General features: G+C 44.6%; 1 protein-coding gene across 1 annotated transcript; it reads left to right on the top strand.

The window, feature by feature from the left end:
• Positions 1-5,758: 5,758 nt before the first annotated feature.
• On the top strand, positions 5,759-15,542 carry LOC147105060 (small nuclear ribonucleoprotein E). Its single transcript, XM_086011120.1, has 5 exons — positions 5,759-5,968; positions 8,699-8,725; positions 9,065-9,127; positions 10,860-10,938; positions 15,328-15,542. The coding sequence occupies exons 1-5, from the start codon at positions 5,915-5,917 to the stop codon at positions 15,381-15,383; spliced, it is 279 nt and encodes a 92-aa protein (XP_085867246.1). The 5' UTR covers positions 5,759-5,914; the 3' UTR covers positions 15,384-15,542.
• The last annotated feature ends 3,187 nt before the right edge of the window (positions 15,543-18,729 follow it).

The raw sequence follows: 18,729 nt of genomic DNA, 5'->3' as shown, positions 1-18,729 counted from the left end.
GCGGGTTTGGAAGGTGCTGTTGAAGGAGCTTTGGCGAGTTGCTGCAGTGCATCTTGTAGATGGTACACACTGTAGCCACAGTGTGCTGGTGGTGGAGGGAGTGAATGTTGAAGGTGGTGGATGGAGTGCCAATCAAGCGGGCTGCTTTATCCTGAATGGTGTCGAGCTTCTTGAGTGTTGTTGGAGCTGCACTCATCCAGGCAAGTGGAGAATATTCCATCACACTCCTGACTTGTGCCTTGTAGATGGTGGAAAGGCTTTGGGGAGTCAGGAGGTGCGACACTTGCTGCAGAATTCCCAGCCTCTGGCCTGCTCTTGTAGCCACAGTATTTATATGGCTGGTCCAGTTCAGTTTCTGATCAATGGTAACCCCCAAAACGTTGATAGTGAGGGATTCAGCGATGGTAATGCCATTGAATGTCAAGGGGAGATGGTTAGAGCCTCGCTTGTTGGAGATGGTCATTGCCTGGCACTTGTGTGGTGCGAATGTTACTTGCCACTTGTCAGCCCAAGTCTGAATGTTGTCCAGGTCTTGCTGCATATGGACACGGACTGCGTCAGTATCTGACGAGTCTCGAATGGTGCTGAACAGTGTACAATCATCAGCGAACATCCCCACTTCTGACCTTATGATGGAGGGAAGGTCATTGATGAAACAGCTGAAGATGGTTGGGCCTAGGACACTGCCCTGAGGAACTCCTGCAGTGATGTCATGTGATTGAGATGAATGACCTCCAACAACCACAGCCAACTTCCTTTGTGCAAGGTATGGTGTTGGGACCACTGCTCTTTTTGATCTATATTAATGACCTGGACGTGGGTATACAGGGCATAATTTCAAAGTTTGCAGATGGCACGAAGCTCAGAAATGTAGTAAACAGTGAAGAGGGTAGTAACAGATTTCAGGAGGACATAGAGAGACTGGTAAAATGGACAGGCACATGGCAGATGAAATTTAATGTAGAGAAATGTGAAGTGATACATTTTGGTAGAATGAGGAGAGGCAATATGATACAGTTTTAAAGGGGAAGCAGGAACAGAATGACCTGGGGGTGTCCGTACACAAGTCTTTGAAGAGGGCAGGACAAGTTGAGAAGGCTGTTAAAAAAAGGGTATGAGATCCTTGGCTTAATAAATAGAGACACAAAAGCAAGGAAGTTATGCTAAACCTTTATAAAACCACTGGTTAGGCCTCAGCTGGAGTATTGTGTCTCATTCTGGGTACCACACTTTAGGAAGGATATCAAGGCATTAGAAAGGGTACAGAGGAGATTTATTAGAATGGTACCAGGGATGAAAGACTTCAGTTGCATGGAGAGACTAGAGAAGGTTAAGGGGAGATTTAATGGAGGTGTTCAAAATCATTAAATGTTTTGATAGCATAAATAAGGAGAAACTATTTCCAGTGGCAGAAGGGTCGGTAACTGAGGACACAGATTTAAGGTAACTGGCAAAAGAACTAGTGATGGCATGAGGGAAAAACATGGTACGCAGCGAGTTATGATCTGGAATACACTGCCTAAAAGGGTGGAGGAAGCAGATTCAATAATAGCTTTCAAAATGGAATTGGATAAATACTTGAAGTGGAAAAATTTGCAGGGAAAGAGCAGGGGAGTGGGGCTAATTGGATAGCTCTTTCAAAGAGCCGGCACAGGCACAATGGGCTGAATGGCCTCCTTCTGTGCTGTATGATTGTATGATTACACTTGTGTGAAGGGCCTTGGGACATTTTACAATGTTAAAGGTGCTATATAAATTAAAGTTGTTGTTGTTATATGTTTTAGTGATGTGGGTTGAGGGATAAATATTGAAGACCTCGGTTTAACGTCTCATCTGAAAGATGGCACCTCCGGCAGTGCAGCACTCCCTCAGTACTGCTTTGAAGAGTCAGCTTGGAATGTGCACTCATGCCCTTCTAACTCAAAGGTGCCATCACCGAGCCACAGCTGACTGTTGCCATTTATTAGTTTAGATTGATACAACTAGTGTTTCATTTTAATTCCAATAGTCTGGTGAGAATACCGTGAGAATACCGTGGCTAACAAGGGAAATTAGGGATAGCATAAGGTCCAAGGAGAGGGCATATAAATTGGCCAGAAAAAGCAATAATCCTGAGGATTGGGAGCAGTTTAGGATTCAACAAAGGAGGACAAAGGGATTAATTAAGAAAGGGAAAATAGAATATGAGAGTAAGCTTGCAGGGAACATAAAAACTGACTGTAAAAGCTTTTATAGATATGTGAAGAGAAAAAGATTGGTGAAGTCAAGCGTAGGTCCTTTGCAGTCAGAATCAGGGGAATTTATAATGGGGAACAAAGAAATGGCAGACCAACTAAATACATATTTTGGTTCTGTCTTCACAAAGGAGGACACAAATAACCTCTCAGAGATGCCGAGGAACATAGGGTCTGATGAAAGGGTGGAACTGAAAGAAATCAGTATTTGTGGGGAAATGGTGTTAGGAAAATTGATGGGACTGAAGGCCGATAAATCCCCAGGGCCTGATAATCTACATCCCAGGGTACTTAGGGAAGTGGCCCTAGAAATAGTAGATGCATTGCTGGTCATCTTCCAGAACTCGATAGACTCTGGAACGGTACCCATGGATTGGCGGGTAACTAATGTTACCCCACTATTCAAAAAAGGTGGTAGAGAAAAGGCGGGCAATTATAGACTGGTAAGCTTGACATCGGTAGTGGGGAAAATGCTAGAGTCCATTATAAAAGATGTAATAGCAGAGCACTTGGAAAGCAGTGACTGGATCGGACAAAGTCAACATGGATTTACAAAAGGTAAATCATGCTTGACTAATCTACTGGAATTTTTTGAGGATGTAACTGGTAAAATAGATAAGGGAGAACCAGTGGATGTGGTGTATTTGGACTTTCAGAAGGCTTTCGATAAGGTCCCGCATAAGAGATTAGCGTGCAAAATTAAGGCACATGGGATTGGGGGCAAGGTATTGACTTGGATAGAGAACTGGTTGGCGGACAGAAAGTAAAGAGTTGGAATAAACGGGTCGTTTTCCGAGTGGCAGGCAGTGACTAGTGGGGTACCGCAAGGATCGGTCCTAGGACCCCAGCTGTTCACAATATATATTAATGATCTGGACGAGGGAATTGGATGTAATATCTCCAAATTTGCAGACGACACAAAGCTGGGTGGGAGGGTATGCTGTGAGGAGGATGTCGTGAAACTCCAGTACGATTTGGACAGATTGGGTGATTGGGCAGAAACATGGCAAATGCACTATAATGTGGATAAATGTGAGGTTATCCACTTTGGTGGCAAAAACAGGAAGGCAGATTATTATTTGAATGGCAATAGATTGGGAGAAGGGGAAGTGCAAAGAGACCTGGGTGTTCTTGTGCACCAGTCGCTGGAGGTAAGCATGCAGGTGCAGCAGGCGGTTAAGAAGGCAAATGGTGTGTTGGCCTTCGTAGCAAGAGGGTTCGAGTACAAGAACAAGGATGTCTTGCTGCAGTTGTACAGGGCCTTGGTGAGACCACACCAAGGCCCTGTATGCAGTTTTGTGTGCAGTTTTGGTCGCCTTACCTGAGGAAGGACGTTCTTGCCATGGAAGGAGTGTAGCGAAGATTCACCAGGCTGATACCTGGGATGGCAGGAATGACGTATGAGGAGAGATTGTGTCGATTGGGCTTATACTCACTGGAGTTTAGAAGATTGAGAGGGGATCTCATCGAAACCTATAAAATTCTGTCAGGCCTGGACAGACTAGATGCAGGAAGGATGTTTCTGATGGCCGGGGAGTCCAGAACCAGGGGTCATAGTCTAAGGATAAGGGGTAAGCCATTTAGGACTGAAATGAGGAGGAATTTCTTCACCCAGAGAGTGGTGAACCTGTGGAATTCTCTGCCACAGAGGGCGGTGGAGGCCAGTTCATTAAGTATATTCAAGAAAGAGTTGGATATATTTCTTAAGGCTAAAGGGATCAAAGGATATGGAGAGAAGGCAGGGACAGGGTACTGAATTTGGATGATCAGCCATGATCTCATTGAATGGCGGAGCAGGCTCGAGGGGCCGAATGGCCTACTCCTGCTCCTATCTTCTATGTTTCTATGTTTCTATCATCTCCTATGCATATATTTGCTGCTGGTGCCATGGTGACATGTATGGCGAGTTACTTTAGTCCATTTCGATGCTGTGTGTCAGCCATGGCTCAGTGGGTAGCACTCTCACCTCTGAGTCAGAAGATCATGGGTTTAAGTCCCACTCCAGAGACTTGAGCACAAAAATCTAGGCTGACACTCCAATGCAGTACTGAGGGAGAGTGCTGCACTGTTGGAGGTGCCGTCTTTCGGATGAGACGTTAAACCGAGGCCCCATCTGCTCTCTCAGGTGGATGTAAAAGATCCCATGGCCACTATTCTCAAGAAGAGCAGGGGAGCTATCCCTGGTGTCCTAGCCAATATTTATCCCTCAACCAACGTCATAAAAAATAGATGATCTGGTCATTATTACATTGCTGTTTGTGGGAGCTTGTTGTGCGCAAATTAGCTGCCGCGTTTCCTACATTACAAGAGTGAATACTACACTTCAAAAAGTACTTCATTGACTGTAAAGTGCTTTGGGATGTCCTGAGGTTATGAAAGGCTCTATATAAATGCAAGTCTTTCTTTCTGTTACAGTGCAAGGTGTGGCATGTGAATTATTTTTCTTGCATCATAATTTTTTTTCATTCGTTCACGGGATGTGGGTGTTGCTGGTATTGGCCATCCCTAATTGCCCTTGAGAAGGTGGTGGTGAGCTGCCTTCTTGAACCTCTGTAGTCGGTAATGCTCCTTTGTAACAGCTGGTACAGTTGAGTGGCGTGTTTGGCCATTTCAGAGGGCAGTTAAGAGTCAACCACATTGCTGTGGGTCTGGAGTCACATATAGGCAAATCCAGGACGGCAGGTTTCCTTCCCTAGAATCATAGAATGGTTACAGCATGGAAGGCCATTCGGCCTGTCGTGCCCGTGCCAGCTCTCTGCAAGAGCACCTCAGCCAGTCCCACTCCCCCGCCCCTTCCCTGTAGCCCTAAAGGACATGGGTTTTTATAACAATCCGGTAGTTTCATGGTCACCATTACTGATACTATTTATTCCAGATTTATTTAACACGCAAGATTCTGAAAAGGATTTACAGGGTAGATGCTGAGAGGTTGTTTCCCCTGGCTGGAGTGTCTAGAACTAGGGGGCATAGTCTCAGGATAAGGGGTCGGCCATTTAAGACTGAGATGAGGAGGAATTTCTTCACTTAGAGGGTTGTGAATCTTTGGAATTCTCTACCCCAGAGGGCTGTGAATGCTGAGTCTTTGAGTATATTCAAGGCTGAGATCGATAGATTTTTGGACTCTAGGGGAATCAATGGATATGGAGATCGGGCGGGAAAGTGGAGCTGAGGTCAATGGTCTGCCGTGATCTTATTGAATGGCGGAGCAGGCTCGAGGCGCTCAATGGCCGACTCCTTCTCCTAATTCTTATGTTCTTATAACCACTATGCTACCGTTCCCTACTATTTTTTGATTCACTTTTTTCCCTTAAGATTGAGATCAGGCTGATTGTGGCTGTTGTTGCTAAGCTGCATTGTTGTTTGATTGGTTTGCAAGGTATCTCTTTGATCCATGTCCCAGCCCAGAGCCTTCACTGGGCAGCAGGGTGGGAAGGAGATGGCTACGCCCCCCCTCCCTTGCGTCATTGCCATGGCAGCGGGCGGGGTGAGAGGTCAGGGCGGGCTGCCGTGTCCCAGGCTCCTCCGCGCGGGCGGGTGAGAGGTCACGGTGCTGGTTGGTTGGCGGGCGGAGCCGCCATTTTTGCTGCCGGAGGTTGTCCGTCGAGACTCGGGAGTCGGAGCCGCCATTTTTGCTGCCGGAGGTTGTCCGTCGAGACTCGGGAGTCTGAGCCGGAGCAGCCATGGCGTACCGCGGGCAGGCGCAGAAAGTCCAGAAAGTGATGGTGCAGCCCATCGTATCCTTCGCACGGTCCGGAGTCGAGTCGGGGTGGCGTGGCTGGGGATAGGAGAAAGGCGGCGTGGGTCGAGGCCGCTGTCTGAGGGGAGGGATTGGGAACGGAGAGACGCGGCTGGAGGCCCGCTCCCTCTCCCGCGGGCCGCCCCTGTACCCGTTACTCGGCAGGAAAGGAGACCGGGGAGGGGGGGATTCATGACCAGGACCCCGGGGCCCTCGCACAAACTCCACGCGCCCCTGCTTCATTCTCAACTTTAAACCTGGGACTTTCCACCGCACCTTGTGTGAAAAGCGTGTCCTTGTGTATAGGAACCTGGAGCAATAATTGAAGCGGGGGGAGGGAGGTGTGTGCGCGGTGGGAGGGAGGTGTGTGCGCGCGGTGGGGGGGAAATAATTCTAAAATTAAATTGATCTTAGAATTAATTTGGTCAAAAATTAAATTGATCTTTAAGATTAAATTGACCTTAAATTATGTTGATCTTTAAATTATGTTCTTAAAATTAAGTAGACCCTAAAAGTTAATCTGATATTAACTTAATCTTAAATTGATCTTTAAGATTAAATTGAATTTAAATTATGTTGATCTTAAAATTAAATGGACCCTAAAAGTTAATCTGATATTAACTTAATCTTAAATTAAATTGATCTGAACATTAAATTGATCTAAAATTATATTCATAATCAAATTCATCTTAAAATTAAATCAAACTATCTGTTCTGCGACATGTGGAATATTCAATGGTAATCTGTGGGCCAGAGCAGATGGGTTTCGGCTAAATACTTTTATATTCACTGGTCAATCACTTGTGGTGTTGCACATGGGGAGTGCTAACCAAGTACAACAACTTGCATTTATATAGCGCCTTTTAAAGTAGTAAAAACGTCCCACGGTGCTTCACCGGAGTGTTATAAAACAAAGTTTGACACCGAGCTGCATGAGATATTAGGACAGGTGACTGGTCAAAGAGGTAGGTTTTAAGGAGCGTCTTAAAGGAGGAAAGAGGCGGAGAGGTTTAGGGAGGGAATTCTAAAGCTTAGAGCCGAGGCAGCCGAAGGCATAGCCACCAATGGTGAAGCAATTAAAATTAGGGATGTGCAAGAGGCCAGAATTGGAGGAGCGCAGAGATCTTGGGGGTAGGGTGGGTGGGTGTGGTTGTAGGGCGAGAGGGACGAGGCCATGGAGGGATTTGAAAACAGGGATGAGAATTAGAAACACAGAAGATAGGAGCAGGAGTAGAAGATAGGAGCAGGAGTAGGCCATTCGGCCCCTCGAGCCTGCTCTGCCATTCAATGAGATCATGGCTGATCATCCAAACTCAGTACCCTGTCCCTGCCTTCTCCCCATATCCCTTGACCCCTTTAGCCTTAAGAAATATATCTAATTCCTTGAATAAAAGTGAGGTGTTATTGGACTGGGAGCCAATGTGAGTCAGCGAGCACGGGTGATGGGCAATGTACCTGCTAAGCTGCGCAGTGGTCTGGAGGTCCCGCGCAGGCCGCTCACTGGCTTTACAATGGAAATAACTGAATTTGTGAAAAATTGAATGGGTCACACAGCCAGTTCAAGAGCCTGGAGATGAAGTGAGGTTAAATGTCATGGGATGACTTGGGGGCGGGGTGGTGGTGGGGGGAGAATGCAGGTGTAATTCAATCCCTTCACTTGTTCCTTATTTTGATAATACCATTATAAATTTCCATATCCATGTGTAAAAGGATAACTTAATTGCAAGTAATTGCACCTTTCTTCCCTCCCAATGTAGGTGCCACCACAGGCAGGAGTGTATTTACTTGGGCCTGAGAAGTTTACTTGGGCAGTTTCTATGATAAATGTGGACATGGGAGTTTATAATGGAGAAAAATGACAGCACATGTGAGGATACAAGATTTTTAATATTGCTAGTTAGTAGGGATAGTGTGGAAGGTGGAGTTGAGGTAGATCATCAGCCATAATCTTATTGAATGGTGGAGCAGACTCGAAGGGCCAAATGGCCTACTCCTGCTCCTATTTCGTATGTTCTAATTTTTATTAATATACTGAATCTGACACTACTTCCAGTAGTCAGACTAGATTATGACATCAATAAATGTGTTTAGTCTCTGGGAAGGAGCTCTCCCAGATGGTGGAGTTAGTGACCCATACAAATCAGGAAGATCCCGGTTTGATCCCTAATTTGCAAAGTTAGCTGATCTTGGCCAGGGACATGTATGGGCACAACAGCTGACTTTAATTCCCTGGGTTCGGAGTGGAAAATCAGTTTGGGTTCCTCTTCCTGATCCTCAGGAATGCCTTCTGGAAGTGTATGTCTGTGGATGTTAGGTTAGGGTAGGATTGAGCTTCTGGTGCTCTTTGTAGCTGAATAGTTTGCCGCCAATGTCCCAGTTAACCTGCACGGCCGTGCAGCGCTCTGGAGCTCCCACGCAACCGGCTTATAAATGGAAAAACCGCGCATGCGTGGAAATTTGAATGGGCCATGCAGCCAAAGAAAATATAAGGGAACATTGCTTGCCACCACACACTGTTGAGACTCATGAATATTGGCCATTTGGGGGAAGGTTATAGGCATCATGGGTCATGTGCTTTGTAAACAATTTAGAGGTAGCAATGATATAATTGCATTAGAATACTACAGACTGGTTCTAGAGAGCATGTTGGGTGTATACAGATCTTGCTATAGAGATGTTTACAGTATAACATGCATGTGGCTGTGTTCCTTAACTGAAGGTGCAACAGAATCTTATTTTCAGATACCTTCAGAATGTAAGTACACATTTAATTTTAGTCTTTTGCATTTTTAAATATTGTGGTAGTGATGCTTAATTGTTGCACCTGGTAAGTGAGTGCAACTTATTAATACCTTTGCTGCAATAGTTCAGCAAAGACCAATTTGAATCTTGGCAAGTGTCAGCCTGGGCTCAGTGGCAAGGTCATGGATTCAAACCCCATTCCAGAGATTTGAGCGCATAATCTAGGCTGACACTTCACTGCAGTACCGAGGGTGTGCTGCACTGTCGGAGGTGCTGTTTTATTCTAACAGGGATTCAAAATACTTTTAAATAATTTTATCCTAACTTAAAAATGCCTTTTTCTTTACTGTAGCGATCCAGAATCCAAGTATGGTTATATGAGCAAGTCAACATGAGGATAGAAGGCTGTATAATTGTAAGTATAACATTTAAGTTGTAGTACAGTTTTAGGCTGTAGATACCGTGAAAAGCAGGATAGGCTCTATTGGCTAACAACTGGCAAGAAAGTCTGAAGTTGCCTCGGGTGGATTTAACCATCAGTTGTAGCGATATTATATTCACTCTAAATGTGATTAGTGATTTTTGTGGTGTAACCTTTTGCTGTACAAACAGTTACAAGACAGAGTGATGGGGCATAATTTTCATTTACTTTTAACCCACCCCCATGATCCAAGCATAAACCCATACCTCACAGCCCATCTAGAGATGCATCCCCGGAAGGAACAGCCTTTTGTGCCTACTAGAAGTTGGCTGCAGGATAGCATTGGTAGAAAATGGTGGAAATATACAGCAGGTCAGTGAGCATCTGAAAAGATAGTTTAATGTTTCAGAGCTGAGTGTCTAAACCGAGGACGTTTACTTGTGGTTTCCCTTCAGTTGCTAACAGATGTGCATTTCTAGCATTTGTAGTTTTTAACTATGGGAATGTGGGACTAAGCACAAAGCCAGCAAAGGCCCGACGGGCTGAATGGCCTCCTTCTGTGCTGTAAGTTTCTATGAATCTGTAAAGTTGGGCTCTTGTGTCTTGATGAAATCAGTGACTTAGGCAGTGCCTTAAATTGGCATTGTTGGTGCCAACCTTTGTGAGATGTTAAATTAATGTGCTGTCTGCCTGTTACGGTGGATGTTAGATACCATGGCACTATTTGAAGATCAGAGTGTTCTCGTGTCACAGAATCACAGAAACCCCACAGTGCAGATAGAGGCCATTTCGGCCCATCGAGCCTGCACCGACACATATCCCACCCAATCCCCGTAACCCCTACACCAACACATATCCCACCCAATCCCCGTAACCCCTACACCAACACATATCCCACCCAATCCCCGTAACCCCTACACCAACACATATCCCACCCAATCCCCGTAACCCCTACACCAACACATATCCCACCCAATCCCCGTAACCCCTACACCGACACATATCCCACCCAATCCCCATAACCCCTACACCGACACATATCCCACCCAATCCCCGTAACCCCTACACCGACACATATCCCACCCAATCCCCGTAACCCCTACACCGACACATATCCCACCCTATCCCCGTAACCCCACGTATTTAATCCCCCTAACACTAAGGGTCAATTTATCATAGTCAATCAACCTAACTCGCACATCTTTGGACCATGGTAATTATTCCTCCCTCAACCAATTGCAAATAATGGCCCCTTTGTATATTATAGGCAAGGTTTTCAATTTTCATGGAAAAATGGATTTGTGGGACTTGATCCCAAACACTAGTAAAATCCAAGAACTGCATAATGAAAGCAACATTTGACTTACCAATCTCTCTAATTATCACCACAAAACCTGATCATTCACCTCACGGGTGTAAAAGGAGACAGCTTATAAAGAAGGAAAGAAATATTGCACATGATCAGTAAGAATCTATTCAGACACCTTTCTAGCAGGTCTCTGCTGTGCGAAGTCTACACTCTGGCTGCAGAAGTCTCTGATTTAAAATAAAACCTATTAGTTTGCTGCACAATGCTGCAGCGTGGCTGATACCTTCTTGGCCTGAGGTTACTGTGAATTTTGATTCTGATTTGCGATTGTCCTCTGCTCTGTGAGTTAGACAAGTGACATTCCAGCTGAGATTATTTGTGTAGTAGAAAGTAATTAATGCCTTTTTTTCCCCTTAGGGGTTTGATGAATACATGAACCTTGTATTGGATGATGCAGAGGAAATTCACATGAAATCAAAAGCAAGGAAACCGTTGGGTAAGTGGGTTAACATGACCCTGAACTCTTACAGCATTGTATCTTTATCTTGTTACATAAAAAAAGTCTATCCTTACTTAAGATCTGCCAAGATGTGTTCTCCTCTCAGGCAGTGTGCCTTTTCTCTTTCCTCTACTTCCTGCCACAGAACTCTCATTGGTGCATCTGACTGGTGAGATTTCATCCTTTTTGATCAGAAAGGAAATTAATTAAGATGAGCTTGTTGAAGTTTGTGTTGGATTAGTCAGGTGGCCACATGAAAGCGCTGCTATGGAATAAGCGTCCGAAATTACCTCAAGGGATATGCTTAACTTGGTGGTAATGCACCGTGTAATATAATACTAGGAAACGTGCTAAGTTAACTGACCGCAACCAGAGTAGCGCTACAGTTGGTCTCCAATCCTCAAGGCTAGCAACAGGGAAAATCAGCCAAGCTTACTGCTCCTGATTGCTAACTGGGGACATGCGCGAAAGATGTGGCGGATGTTAGTTGGGGATAGGTTCGGGTCTGATTGTGATGCACTGCCAGGGATGTTAAATAGTCCCCTGACACTATGCTCATTTAGTCAAGTAACTGGGCGGCTGTCATTATTGTGAAAGTGGCTCTTACTGGGGTACAATATCAGGAAAGGGAAAGAATTGGAATGAAAGGAAAAAATGCTATGTCCTGGTGTAATTCATCTATAAAGTTTGGTCTCTTTCATCTTTTGAATTGTTGAAATTTAGTTGTATTGCTGCTGAAATTTTAATTTGACTTGTGTAAGAACATAAGAAATAGGAGCAGGGATAGGCCATTCAATAAGATCATGGCTGATCTACCTCCCCTCCACCTTCCCGCACTGTCCCCATATTCCTTGATATGCTCAACTAGATCACCTAGTGACATATAGAAAATACTTCGAGTAATAACTGTACCCAGTGGTGTACAGCGTACCTCTTCAGGTGCAGTCTCCCAAATACTTAACAATGGTTAGGGAAGGATGCACGTTGTCCCATTTTGATATTTAAGACCTGTTGCATCATCGCCTTGTCCATGCAGTTAAACAGGAACTGCAATGGGTTGGTGTTTGTGTTAATTCTAAATGTTATAGTTGAAACAAAAGTCCTTTCACTTCTCACTTCCAGCTGAATGGCTTTTGTTAATGTTTCTGTCGATACACAATCGTCTGCCAGCTTGGCTTAGTTGGTAGCACTTTCTCCTGTAAGTCAAAGTCGTGGGTTCGAGTCCCACTCCTGCAGTTGAGCACATTATAGTACTGAAATATCAGCCTAGGTTCTGAGGGAGTGCTGCATTTTGGGAGGTGCCACCTTTGGGATGAGGCATTCATCCGAACCCCATTCTACCTGTTGCGGTAAAAGATCCCATGCCACTATTCAAAGAAGGGCTTTGAATTCTCCTGGTGTACTGGCTAAAATGCATCCCACACCAAAAACAAATTAACCGGCGATTCGTCTCATTTGCTGTGTAATGTTCTCAGGGTGCCCTTACATGCTTTACGATCAATTCCAGTTGGTTGATTGTGAAGCACTTTGTGACGTCCTGAACCACATTTTCTTTCCCCATTTCTCAATGTGTAGTCAACAGCTTAAACAAGTGGTGATTGGATACTCCCATTGGGAAAATTCTGCTGTCAAATACAGAAATGTGTATTTCAATTTACTACAAATTTCTCAAATTTGCACAACAGCCCTGCAAACTATCCTTTGCACCAATTTTAATGGAGCTTTCTTAATGGTTGCTGTTAAAGCATGTTTGTAACTAAACCATAGAATGAACTTCCATTTACATAGTGCATTATTAGTACCCTTGGAATATCCCAAGAAGTTACTCTTGTAATGCAGTCACTGTTCTGTAGGCAAACGTGGCATCAATTTGTATCCGGCAAGATCCCACAAGCAGCAGATGAGCTGACTAATCAGTCATTGTTTTTTGCAGTGTATATTAGAAACATAGAAGATAGGAGCAGGAGTAGGCCATTCGGCCCCTCGAGCCTGCTCCGCCATTCAATGCGATCATGGCTGATCATCCAAATTCAGTATCCTGTCCCTGCTTTCTCCCCATACCCCTTGATACGTTTATCCTTGAGAAATATATCCAACTCCTTCGAATATATTTAATGAATTGGCCTCCACCGCCCTCTGTGGTAGAGAATTCCACAGGTTCACCACTCTCTGGGTGAAGAAATTCCTCCTCATTTCTGTCCTAAATGGCCTACCCCTTATCCTTAGACTGTGACCCCTGGTTCTGGACTCCCCGACCATCGGGAACATTCTTCCAGCATCTAGTCTGTCCAGTCCTGTCAGAATTTTATAAGTTTCAATGAGATCCCCTCTCATTCTTCTAAACTCTAGCGAATATAAGCCTAATTGACCCAATCTCTCTCCATACGTCATTCCTGCCATCCCAGGTATCGGGGAGAATGCTGGCCAGGTTACCAGATTTCCCTGCAAATCATGCAGTGGCATCTCTACGTCCATCTGAACAAACAGATGGTGCTTATGGGTTAACATCTCACCTGAAAGACTACAGCTCCAACAATACAGCGCTCCTTGAAAAGTGGATTGTGTGCTGAATCTTGGGGTAGGATTTGAATCCACAATCTGCTGATTCGGTGCTGAGATTGCTACCAGTTGACCCAAGCTGACAGACAGGTTATTAAATCCCAGCTTTGATTCCCAAATCGTTCTGAGTTAGCCGATCTCGAGACTGAATTCAGGGCCAGCACAGTTGGCTTCAGCAACCACCCTAAACATTCACTCCCTCCACCACCGACGTACCGTGGCTGCAGTGTGTACCATCTGCAAGATGCACTGCAGCAACTCGCCATTGCTTCTTCGAGAGCACCTCCCAAACCCGCAACCTCTTCCACATAGAAGGGCACGGGCAGCAGGCGCATGGGAACACCACCTCCAAGTCACACACGATTTTGACGTGGAAATATGTCGCCGTTCCTTCATCGTCGCTGGGTCAAAATCTTGGAATTCCCTGCCTAACAGCACTGTGGGAGTACCTTCAACACACGGACTGCAGCGGTTCAAGAAGGCCGCTCACCACCACCTTCTCAAGGGCAATTAGGGATGGGCAATAAATGCTGGCCTTGCCAACGACGCCCACATCGTGATGATTTTTTTTAAATTCAGTTACCCATGCTGTGTGTGCAGGCGGCAGGTAATAGGCTCAGCTGTGATGCTCCCTACCATTAAACAATATATCACCACTCGGCTGCCTCAGTTCACAAGGGGAGGGTATTCTAGTAGTGATTGGTCAGCTGGGCGGGACTACACTCGCCTGGTTCCATTCTTCTCTTTCCGCTCCCGCATCGTTACCTCTGGTGTCCCCCAAGGATCTATCCTTGGCCCCCTCCTATTTCTCACCTACACGCTGCCCCTTGGCGACATCGTCAGTTTCCACATGTACGGTGACGACACCTAGGTTCACCTCACTACCACTTCTCTCGACCCCTCCACGGTCTCTAAATTGTCAGGTTACTTGTCTGACATCCAGTTCTGGATGAGCAGAAATTTTCTCCAATTAAATATTGGGAAGACCAAAGTCATTGTTTTCGGTCCCCGTCACAAGCTCCGTTCCCTAGCCAATGACTCCATCCCTCTCCCTAATATCTGTCTGAGGCTGAACCACACTGTTCACAACCTTGGTGTCATATTTGACCCTGAAATGAGCTTCCGACCACAGTGTAACTAAGACCGCCTCTTTCCACCTCCGTAACATCTCCCCTGCCTCAGCTCATCCGCTGCTGAAACCCTCATCCATGCCTTTGTTACCTCTAGACTTGACTATTCCAAAGCACTCCTGGCTGGCCTCCCACATTCTACCCTACATTAATTTGAGGCCATCCAAAACTCGGCTGCCTGTGTCCTAACTCGCACCAAGTCCCGTTCACCCATCACCCCTGTGCTCGCTGACCTACATTGGCTCCTGGTTAAGCCATGCCTCGATTTCAAAATTCTCATCTTTGTGTTCAAATCCCTCCATGGCCCTCGCCCCTCCCTATCTCTGTAACCTCCTCCAGCCCCACAACCCCCTGAGAGATCTGCGCTCCTCTAATTCTGCCCTCTTGAGCATCCCTGATTGTAATCGCTCAACCTGTTGCCTAGGCCTTAAGCTCTGGAATTCCCCACCTAAACCTCTCCACCTCTACCCTGCTTTCCTCTCTTTAAGATGCTCCTTAAAACCTACCTCTTTGACCAAGCTTTTGGTCACCTGCCCTAATTTCTTATGTGGCTCGGTGTCAAATTCTTTGTCTTTTAATGTTCCTGTGAAGCACCTTGGGACCTTTTACTACGTTAAAGGCGCTATATAAATACAAGTTGTTGTTCATTTAAAACAAAGGCCCTTTTTATATTATGGGTTTTTCTTTCTTTTTTTAGGCCGTGTTATGCTGAAAGGGGACAACATCACCTTACTACAGAGTGTTCACACCTAGGAATGACATCACTGGAGCTTCATTTTCTATACATTATTGCAAATAACCCCTCTAACTGTAGCATTTTGAATACTGGTTGTTGGTGTCTAAGCAGATTTAAATTGTGACTTTTTTGTACCTAAGTAATGATTTTTCTGAAATAAAAACGTTGTAACCAGCGATCCTTCCATATTGGTCACAGCTGAAGATAAGATTGGAAAAAATCACATCTACTTTAGTTAGTTTATTATAATTTACAATTACCACGAGCACAAACCGGATAGGGTGTTTGGACACCTTTTATGTTAGGACAGCGCATGGAGCGATACAGAACCAAATAGTCCATTTCACCGTCCAATAATTTAGGTGATCTTGGCCAGAACAGCAGTTACGCAGCTACAGATCTCCCTTCTCTTGGGGCCATTCCCAAGTGTCAGTCAACATCTTCGGGGCTAGCGAAGAAAAGTGGGAGACAATGTTCTCTAATTTTGGAGGGGGTTCACGGACCCTTTAGCTGGCTGCACGGCCCGTTTAATTTTTCACCCATGCGCGGTCATTTTCATTGTAAAGCCGCTGAGCGGCCTGCGCGGGACCTCCAGACCGCCGTGCGGCTGCGCAGTTTAGCGGGAACGTTGGTGGAAGAATGCCTAACGCATAATTTATATTCACATTATATTCACCTCCCCCCTGTTGACCCTTCGATAGTACTGTTGGCATTGTAAGCTCGCCGTGTGAGGATTTGTAGGGGAGGAACTGTTTTGTGCCATTCCATGTAATATGGTAAAGCTTTTTTATAGAACAAGTGGTCCAATACCTTAAATTTGTGTTCCCAGCAGAAAAATGGTTTTCACAAGCAGTTCAGCATCTCCTTTGAACTGAAATTTGCAACCTTACACATGACGCAGAGGGGATAGCATGATACAAGATTAACAGTTGCCTTCCTACCAAGGGATTGCGCATTGAAGGTCATATGGACCACCTACTATGCTCTCCTGCCCACTCCAAAGAGGAGTTAAATATCACTATCTGACTGCTGCATTCAGGCTAAAATAAACCCAGTACGAAACTAGCAATACAATTCTTAAACAATTCAACTGTTTCAAACTGTAGATTATTTATATTGCGGTAGAACTAAGTCTGTGATTAACAATTGTATGGCAAAAACCCCTTTCTGGTTGCCTTGCATAGAATAGGCAGCATCTTAAATAACACAGAGCCACTTCCTAGTTATATTTTGGTAGTGCTCTAGTTACCAACACACCAACCAGTGGAATTAGTTTTTCATTACTTATCTGATCAAAACTCCTCCATCAGACCGCCTCATAACTTTCTCTGCTCTGGTGAAAAAATGACTCACTTTCTCCAGTCTCTCCTCATAACTAAAGCTTCTCAATTCTAGCATAATCTTAGTAAACTAGCAAGAGACATAAAAACAGATTATAAAAACTTCTATAGGTATGTAAAAAGGAAGAGATTAGCAAAAGTAAACATAGGTCCCTTAGAGGCGGAGACAGGAGAAATTATAATGGGGATAAGGAAATGGCAGAGACATTAAACAAATACTTTGTATCTATCTTCATGATGGAGGACATATTACATTCCAGAAATAGTGGAGGACCAAGGGTCTAGTGAGGAATTTAAATAAATTAGTATTAGTAAAGAAATAGTACTGGAGAAATTAATGGGACTAAAAGTCGACATCCCTTGGACCTGATAGCCTACATCCTAGGCTTTTACAAGAGGTAGCTGCAGAGATAGTGGATGCATTGGTTTTGATTTTCCAGAGTTCCCTAGATTCTAGAACGGACCCAGCAGATTGGAAGGTAGCAAACGTAACCCCGCTATTCAAAAAAGGAGCGAGAGAGAAAATGGGAACTATAGGCCAGTTAGCCTGATATCAGTGGTAGGGAAAATGCTAGAATCTATTATTAGGGACGTGGTAACAGGGTACTTAGAAAATCATATGATTGGGCAGAGTCAACATGGATTTATGAAAGGGAAATCGTGTTTGACAAATCTAATAGAATTTTTTGAGGTTGTAACTAGCAGGGTAGATGAGGAACCAGTGGATGTAGTGTATTTGGATTTATCAAAAAGCATTCGATAAACCACACAAGAGGCTATTACACAAAATTAGGGCTCATAGGATTGGGGTAATATATTAGCATGGATTGAGAATTGGTTAACGGACAGAAAACAGTAGGAATAAACAGGTCCTTTTCGGGTTGGCTGGCTGTAACTAGTGGGGTACCGCAAGGATCAGTGCTTGGGCCTCAGCTATTCACAATCTACATCAATGACTTCGATGAGGGGTTCGAGTGTAATGTTTCCAAGTTTGCTGACAACACAAAATTAGGTGGGAAAGTAAGCTGTGAGGATGTCTCCAAGAGGCTGCAAAGGGATACAGACAGATTAAGTGATTGGGCAAGAACATGACAGTTGGAGTATACGTGGAGAAGTGCAAAGTTACCCACTTTGGTAGGAAAAATAGAAAAGCAGAATATCTTAAATGATGAGAGATTGGGATATGTTGGTAATCAGAGGGACCTGGGTGTCCTTGTACATGTATCACAAAGTTAACATGCAGGTACAGCAAGCAATTAAGAAAGCAAATGGTATGTTAGCCTTTATTACAAAAGGATTGGAGTATAAGGGTAAAGAAGTCTTACTACAATTATATAGGGCCTTGGTGAGACCACACCTGGAGTATTGTGCACAGTTTTGGTCTCCTTACCTAAGGAAGGACATACTTGACATAGAGGGAATGCAACGAAGGTTCACCAGACTGATCCTGGGATGGAGGGGATTGTCCTCTGAGGAGAGATTGAGTCAACAAGGCCTATATTCTCTAGAGTTTAGAAGAATGTGAGGTGATCTCATTGAAACATATAAAATTCTTAAGGGGCTTGACAGGGTAGATGGTGGAAGGATGTTTCCCCTGGCTGGGGATTCGAGAACTAGGGATCACAGTCTCAAAATAAGGGGTCGGCCATTTAGGACTGAGATGAGAAATTTCTTCACTTGTGAATCTTTGGAATTCTCTACCCCAGAGAGCTGTAGATGCTCAGTCGTTGAGTATATTCAAGACAGAGTTTGATAAATTTTTGGATACTAAGGGAATCAAGTGATATGGGGATAGTGTGGGAAGGTGGAGTTGAGGTAGAAGATCAGCCATGATCTTATTGAATGGCGGAGCAGGCTCGAAGGGCTGAATGGCCTACTCCTACTCCTATTTTTTATGTTCCTATGTTCTTATATTCCTGTCTTTGAAACTGAGGAAGGCACAGTTGATCAAAGATCTTCCCAACAGGCAACCATTCAAGTAGCTGTCTATTGGCTGTTGTGTCTTTTGCTCTCGACACCTAAC

This window comes from Somniosus microcephalus, chromosome 18, assembly GCF_052327205.1.
Source record: "Somniosus microcephalus isolate GS21.2 chromosome 18, FLI_Smic_1.0, whole genome shotgun sequence".
In the NCBI taxonomy this organism is placed as follows: Eukaryota; Metazoa; Chordata; class Chondrichthyes; order Squaliformes; family Somniosidae; genus Somniosus; species Somniosus microcephalus.
Note: the sequence above shows the minus strand (reverse complement) of the source record. Positions and strands in the feature narration are given on the sequence as shown.

What these genes read in the sequence shown, in the direction of transcription:
- LOC147105060 (XM_086011120.1), top strand. Translation starts at nt 5,915, where the DNA reads ATGGCGTACCGCGGGCAGGCGCAGAAAGTCCAGAAAGTGATGGTGCAG. An exon ending in AAGTGATGGTGCAGCCCATC is followed by an intron (nt 5,969 to 8,698) that starts GTATCCTTCGCA and finishes AAGGTGCAACAG; the next exon opens with AATCTTATTTTCAGATACCT. An exon ending in AAAAGCAAGGAAACCGTTGG is followed by an intron (nt 10,939 to 15,327) that starts GTAAGTGGGTTA and finishes TTCTTTTTTTAG; the next exon opens with GCCGTGTTATGCTGAAAGGG.